The sequence below is a fragment of the Labeo rohita genome, chromosome 5, assembly GCF_022985175.1.
Source record: "Labeo rohita strain BAU-BD-2019 chromosome 5, IGBB_LRoh.1.0, whole genome shotgun sequence".
Classification (NCBI taxonomy): Eukaryota; Metazoa; Chordata; class Actinopteri; order Cypriniformes; family Cyprinidae; genus Labeo; species Labeo rohita.
The window spans coordinates 31,533,840-31,541,982 of NC_066873.1; the positions used below are offsets into that span (position 1 = coordinate 31,533,840).

The 8,143-nt window shown below is 34.8% G+C and overlaps 1 protein-coding gene across 1 annotated transcript; it reads right to left on the reverse strand.

Annotated features, from left to right (window-relative positions):
- Positions 1-139: 139 nt before the first annotated feature.
- carnmt1 (carnosine N-methyltransferase 1) lies at positions 140-4,016 on the reverse strand. The gene is made up of 8 exons (XM_051108917.1): positions 3,813-4,016; positions 3,341-3,536; positions 3,020-3,186; positions 2,362-2,502; positions 1,750-1,928; positions 1,545-1,658; positions 1,336-1,439; positions 140-777 (listed from the first exon to the last, which is right to left on the reverse strand). Exons 1-8 carry the CDS (start codon positions 4,001-4,003, stop codon positions 601-603), a joined length of 1,269 nt encoding a protein of 422 aa, XP_050964874.1. The 5' UTR covers positions 4,004-4,016; the 3' UTR covers positions 140-600.
- Between the last annotated feature and the right edge of the window lie 4,127 nt (positions 4,017-8,143).

Genomic DNA, 8,143 nt, shown 5'->3' on the forward strand with positions numbered 1-8,143 from the left:
AACAACAACGCGTCATAATATATTCACTACCTTCCAAACAATGAAGAATTTGTGCGATGCGTTAAACAGATTTAAATGCTTAAAACAAACAGGCATGTACATGAAACAATATTTCCACTTTTTCTTGTTTGTAAAACGTTTATTATCGTATATGTACAAGATCATGAAAAGTTTAAAACAACTTTATTTTAGTGCTGCCAACTACTACAATTTTGATGGTCAACATATTTCCTAGAAGAGGCTGGAGTAACTGTGCGAGATCCAGAGCATATTCTGTGAATATGATTTTGGACACAGAAACTCTGATAATGTAAACAATTGCAATAAAACACTGAAATGTATGTTTGGAGTGACAAGCGTAATTAGTGAACCTTGTGAAGCAGCACCCAAAACCTGAGGAATATGAATGCAAAGCATAAAAGCACCAAAACATAACATATATTTTTGGTAAATATCTGAGATAATTCAGCACTTAATAAAGCTCCAGTCTTGCTGTATTACCAGGAATATGCTATAATGCTGGCATTCATGATTAAAAACATCAGTTTATTATTGGGCCATTTGTTTGTGAATTTGTCCAGAGCTTCTCCCTTTTAAATGTCATGTCGAGTTCCTTGTTTGTGAAGAATCCTCAGTCTGGCCATCTTTAGGTATCTGATCTCCGTTGATCAATTGTTCTGCAGGTTTCCGTACGATAAAAAAGACACAGTCATAAAGGTATTTGAGCATGGAGCGATCGTTCTCCGTGTACGTGCTGGGAACAGACTCTCTCTCCAACTGTAGAAAGAAATGCAGTTATACAATGTATAACAACATAATTTACTCTGATGAGCCTATGGGTGAGACTTCCGGTTCATTAGGGAAATAACACGAAGAATAACAACAAGTAGTAAATGGTAAAACAGTTCGGACTAGAAACCAGTGTGCTCATAATTAAGATAATATTTGACCCTGGATCACAAAACCAGTCATAAGGGTCAGTTTTTCAAAATTGAGATTTATACATCATCTGAAAGCTGAATAAATAAGCTTTCCATTGATGTATGGTTTGAAAATCTGGAATCTGAGGGTGCAAAAAAAATCAAAATATTGAGAAAACTACCTTTAAAGTTGTCCAAATAAAGTTCTTACAATGTATATATACAATGTATATTACTAATCAAAAATTACGTTTTCAGTTATATTCAGTGGGAATTTTACAAAATATCTTCATGGAAAACGATCTTTACTTAATTTCCTAATGATTTTTGCCATAAAAGAAAAATCTGTAATTTTCACCCATAAAATGTATTTCTTTAACGGAAAGAAAAAGGTGGATACGGTTTAACTGTTTACCTCCAGGACAAATCCATATTTTAAAATGACGGCCTTTATTTCTTCATAGCTCAGCTCAATGGACAGTTCATTGGCCATATTCTCATAGTGGTAAAGAAGTGGACCTATGAGAACAAATACAAAAAGCTTTCAACCACGCCTGTGTTTACAGCATTTCATATACAGATAACATTTTAACTGAAAATGATTATACAGAATCTGTGACTTACCCAAATTCATCCAGACACCACCAGGTTTTAGAATATTCCAGATGGTTTCAATGTAATCAAGAACATTGTGGGCCGTGTCAATGAAGAAACAAGTCGCAACACAATCCCAAGTTTCTGTACGAAAGATAAAACTTTATATGTTAAAGTTTCTTTAAGTGCAAATTATAATTACGTTCATGTTTATTAAAATAGACATAAAACTCACCAGGGTCACTGTATACTTCCTGGAAGTCTCCAGCGACCATAGAGAAGTCTGAGTCCGCCGGGAGACTCTGTGGATTGACATCGGGGAAGGATACAGGTCTTGTTTGATCTGAGGACATTTTGTTATTACTGAACTGATGAATCCAGGGATACAGCGTCAGTGCATTTTCCTTATCACACCTGAGAGACAAAATATCAGTTAGCGTCCTCCTTAAAGGGATAGCTCACCCAAAAACAAACATTTTGTCATTAATTACTCCTTTATTAAGACCTTTGTTTTATTTGCACACAGAAAGTATTCTCGTAGCTTTATAACATTGCGGTTGAATCACTGATGTCACATGGACTATTTTAATAATGTCCTTACTACCTTTCTGGGCCTTGAACATGGTAGTTGCATTGCTGTCTACGCAGGGTCAGAAAGGTCTCAGATTTCGTCAAAAATATCTTAATTTGTGTTCCAGGTTTGGAACGACATGAGGGTGAGTAATTAATAACAGAATTTTAATTTTTGGGTGAACTACCCCTTTAATATAATTGTCAAACATTCTGACTTCAGTAATATCATGTGCACTATCCTAGATAGATATTTCTATCCTAGAATGTGGTTTACCTGTTCAGAACAAAATTAGAGGAAAACAGCATGAAGAAACTCCACTCGTTGCCTTGGCAAGAATAGCCCAAATGAGCGATTTCCCATGCAAGCCTACCCAGACCTGCCCCTGGCACTAACACTTTGACTTGAGACACGTCACTGCAGAGAGAAATATTATAAATAAAATACATAAATACAAAAGAACACCGCAACATTATATTGCTATTCCCTAGTATCCCTATATTATATTAAATTTAATAGGAAATTGTACAATTTTAATGAGAACATGAGTCATTGTATTTATATTTGAAGTCTCCCTGCACATTCTTACAAGTCAAATGTCCTCAGCATTTAAATAATTATTTGTTTAATGTCATTTATAAAGACTGTGAGTGTATCACAGTCTCCACAAAAACATTAAGTAGCAAAAACTGTTTTCAACACTGATAATAAGAAATGTTTCTTAAGCACCAAATCAGCAAATTAGAATGATTTCTGAAATGACAACAAAGACTGGAGAAATGGCTGCTGATAATTCAGCTTTGCCATCATGTGTATAAACTCTACTGTAGTATGAGAGACTAAAAAATAAATTCTAAATCCAAACATTTGGAAATGGTTAAAGCCATGTACCGAAGACTTTAACACAATGACATATTTATCAGAGTATATTTACCACCGGTCAGGAGGAAATAGTCTCTGGATTTCCTCTATAATAGGTTTATAGCAGCTGTCCCTTTCCGCTCTTCCTGCTTCGCTCCAGTCACGGACAAACTGCTTTATGGTTGACTTCAGCTTGTCCATGTCAAAAGTCGAGGAAGGCCGTACTTTTCTTGGGTCACCCTTTGAATGCAAGGAAAACATTATAGATTGATAGACTAACTACAACTAACTAAAGAAAATAAAAGTCACACTTCTGTCATCACAATAGCGAAATAAAAAAAAAATGCAACATTATTAATAATTGTAAAACCTACAGCCACTGATTGCCACCTACATCCTGTCCATATTCCATGTTCTCAAACATATGGAGGCAGTTGTGCACTACAGCCTGCAGCACCTCTTGGTTTCGGTCGATGCAGTAGCGAATCTTGTTCAGATTGGGAAGGAAGTTTGCCAGAAGTTGTTGGTGGTGGTCTGGAAGGCATCGGAACTGCCGCTCGGCCCGATTCACTCGTTCATGAACGTGAATTCTAAGCACATGTAAGACAAAAAAAAAATTGAGGATAGAGGGAAAAAATAAATTAAAAGAAAGAAAGAAAGAAAGAAAATATGGAATTAGGTTTAATGAACCAGTCGTTTATTTTACGATTTAAATCCAAACTTTATAAGTAGTGGCCTTCATAAACTTAATTATATAAGGATATTTTTCATTTTAAATATTAAAATCAAATAAAAAACAGCTCAGCTTGTGTTGGTGTTACGTTAGAGCAGATGGGGCTTTGATGGTCCAGCAATCTAGTGTTTACCTGTAGTATTTAAACGCGTTGATGACATTCCAGAAATGTTGCCTCTCTAATCGCGCATCTTCCTCGGGGGAACATTTATTTCTCTCCCGATAGTTATAAAACACCTCTGGTTTGGAAGCTGCTACTGTTTCATCCGTGCTGTCAGCCATTGCCGTACGCTGTAGGCGTAAGTAATCGACAATCGACAACATAGCTGAATACAGGGAAGATAATGGAACCCGCACAGTCGATTCGTGGGCTTACAGCTTTATGTTGATCGGTAGAGCTTTGTGTAGTGTCAAATACAGACACTGTGACAATATATTTGTTTATAAAGTTTTTTTTTTCTACAAAGGAAAACTAAACAAGCATCAGCTCTATGTTAAGGATGCATTACAACTCAAGTAGCCTATGTTTTCTATCATTTAATAGAACTATCTTCAAATACAGTAACGAATACAATTCTGTCAGAAAGTGAAATGTAGGTTATGTAAATAATACCTCCGTGATTTCTACAACACGTGTGGAATTGTGGCCTATGCCTTCAGTTTGGCCACAAACATTGTGCAAAAACAAAAATTCTGCATTGAATTTAAATCAAGAAAAAGTTATATCATATGACTGTGCGACACATACATTAATATTTAGGTAGACAATACCAAAATTATAGACCCTAGCTGTTTGGTTTAGAAGCACTTAAAATGTTCCTTCTTTAACTTTATTCTTCTGAATTTTTCTACAGCGACCACCAGTCCCGCATTTTGCTGTCAATTTAATTTCGCAATATTTCAAGTTTATTCCAAAACTTCCTGATTACTGCTGTTACCAGAGTGGATGATGAGACTGGACAGGTATATAGGAATAATCATGTTGGTTTTGATGGAGAGGACTATATAAAACTGCATTTAGAGGGAAAAAATATCCCACAAATAAGGCAGCCACCCTGATAGCACATGTACATTTCGGAGACGTCTATTTGACGTCTGCATTTACATCTGCTAGACATAGTTTGCTCATCTGCAATACGTCTATTGGACGTCCCTGGTAAAAAAAAAAAAACAGCATATGCTGGTAGGTATGTTTTGACGCTGGTTTAAGCTGGTCCTTAGCTGGTTTATGCTGGTCCTTTGCTGGTTTAAGCTGGCTTTTGCTGGATTATGCTGATCATGTTGCTGTTCAAGGACCAGCATAAACCAGCAAATGACCAGCTTAAACCAGCATCAAAACATACCTACCAGTATATACTGTTTTTTTCCTATCAGATGTCAAATAGATGTCTATAAGATGTCTTTAAGATGTTTATGATTTAGAATGTATGTAAAACTGACATATTACAGATGTCTGCCAGATGTTTGTACACAGCAGATGCTTTCCAGATCATACAGACGTACATGTGCTGTCTGGGCAACGATGCAGAAATTTGGAATAAGAAAACAGACCTGCTCCAACGTTCTCTACAATTAATCACAGAGGATTGTTTTTTTTTTTTTCTACACAAATACTTGGAGCATGGCAGAATTATTTTTAACAGAACTGGTACTGCATTGTAATGAAGCTTTATTCGTTTCGCTGTGAAATGAATGGACAGGAGCACCATGTTCATGATCATGTGGAGACACGAGAAAATAACAAATATGGATGAAACTTTCCAGAAGCGCATTAGTCTGAGAGTGAAGAAAGAAGAGTGGAAAAGGAACCATTACACCTGTGTGGTGCAACACAAGAGTTAGAAAAAAGACATCCAGAAGATTGGAAAAGAGGATAAGATCATTAGCAACCGCAGTAAGTGAAATGGACTATGCTCAACATTTTCTTTCTGAACAAGAACAATGTAGGTCTAAAAAAAAGCAGAGGCTAAAATTTAGTTATGGGATCAGCCTCATTTGTGAATTTCTGTTAATTATTGTAAATTTTGTGTTTTTTCTGTATGTGGTGTGTTTTATACAGTCAAACATCCTTGGAGCAGTGCATGGAGTTTTAGGTGCCATTATAATTATTACACTGTAAAAAACAGCAGTTCGCCAGTAACTTACTGTAAATTTACTGTATTTATATTTACAGTACCATTTAACTTGCTGTAAATGTATTTACAGTATTATACTGCACTTGTACAGTTTTTACTGTATTTTTACTGTATTTTACTTAAATACTTATAATAAAATATACAGTAATTTTATGGTCTTTTCTCCAGTTATATATTGCAATACAAGAAAAATAAATAAATAAAAATAAGCAATGACAACTGTGTAACTTTTAATGTTTTTAATTGTTCAAATGTTGCAATAACATTACAATTTTCACTCATTCATTTAAGACTCGAAAAAAACACTATTACAAACTACTATATATATATATATATTACAGCACAAACCATTTTAACTATTATAGCTAGAAAAATTTATCATTACAGCATATTAAACAACATATAACAGCAATTAAAAAATATGTAAAAAAAAACAAACAATAAAAAAATCAGGAACAAATTCAATCATAAGAAGCATCTTAAAAACATACAAATTCACAAAAACTTTCCTGAGTAAAACGCATTTGCCCGTAGTGGATTAATAGTTTTGCCAGCTGAAATCCACAAACTCCTGAGGGTGAGGGTTCAGGCCAGAGTTTCTCCTTTGCACCATCTTCCCACTTCTTTTGCTGATCTGGAATTTTGCAGAGCACTTGAAGTGTGTCAGGATTTATCCTCACAATGAACCTTCACAAAAAAAATAATTCATTAGATTCATATTTCATTCTCTTTTGTAAAAACTTTTTAGAGCATTAGTTCAGCCAAAATGAAAATTTTGTCATCATTTACTATGTTGTTACAAACCCATAAATATCTAGTTTGTTTTCAGAACACATGAAAATTGATATTCTCTCTTCATTTTTGTCTATCCAGGCAACCAAAGTCTTTTAGCTTCAAAAAGTGCATAAAGACATTGTAAAAATAATCCATGATTCGAGTGTCTTAAAACACCTAATCAGTTCTCAAGCATGTTTGAGATTCTGTTTACCACATTTGATCCACTCTACATATTTGGATGATCAATGTTTGTCTGTGAATAAAAGGCCACGGATTAATCATACGTATTAATTCCATTTCTTTACGCACTTTTTGAACTGGAATATTTTGGTTGTGTGGACAGACAAAAACACTATTATGAATTCATTAGAAGAATAAACAGAATAGTACACCAGTTCATTTTATTTAACTCAAATTGTCAGTTATCATTACTGCATGCCAAGAAGACAACACGCAAAAATTGTAATTCTCGCAGTATTTAGTCACCCTCATGTCATCCCAAATATACTTTCTTCTGTGGAACACAATTAGAGATTTTTAGAAAAAAAAAAGAAAAAAAAAGTAATCTGAAGCAAAATGATAGGTTTGTTTGAGAAATGTTTAAATATTTTTTAAAAATTAATATTTTAAACCACTGCTTCCAGACAAGTGTCCTACATGTTTGTTTGACGTAAATGTCAACATGTTGTGAAGCATCAAATTTGAGGGACCTATCCACTTGCATTATATGGACTCACATAGATGGATTATTTTTCTAAAAATCTCTGTTCGTGTTCCACAGAAGAACGAAAGTCATGAAGAGAATTTAGCATTTTTGAGTGAGCAATATTGATGGGCAAATTAAGCCTATTGAAGGACTAAGACTTTCCTCTGACTGTTTCGGGAAAAGATTCAAAGCTTTGAGTGTGTTGTAAAAACAGCTGTTGGTTAGTAAAAAATAAAGCAGCCAAAAGCCTCTGAAAGAAGCTCTGTGGTTAGCAGCATCACCACACATTCCATAGATCGATTCATGTTACGTGCACATGATGAAATAATTTGTATTCATATTGTATGATTGGGTATATAAAAATGTAATTAAATAGGTTTAAATGTAAATGCACTTGTAAGATCTGAGAGTTCGAACAGAAAGAAAGTAAGGCTTCGTATGTCATTTGTCACGTGATTACGTTAAAAGCACAAGCCTTGAATCGAGGCTTCATCTGGCGCGCCCATTTATTCTCAACACAAGCTCCAATGCTTGGTTTAAATCTCACATCACTAGTGAACAATCCCTTAAAAAAAGGGGTAGTCCACAGAAAAATGAAAATTCTTGTCATTCTTTACTCACCCTCATGTTGTTTCAAACCTGTATACACTTTTGTCTACTGTGGAACATTTTTGAAAAATGTTGGTGACCAGTGTTGGTGTTTCAGGTCCTGTTGACTTCCATTATATGGACAAAAAACACAATGAAAGTCAATGGGAACTGAAACTGTTCGGTCACCAGCATTCTTCTAAATATCTTTTTGTGTTAAACAAGAAAGAAGTGCATACAGGTTTGGAACGACATGAG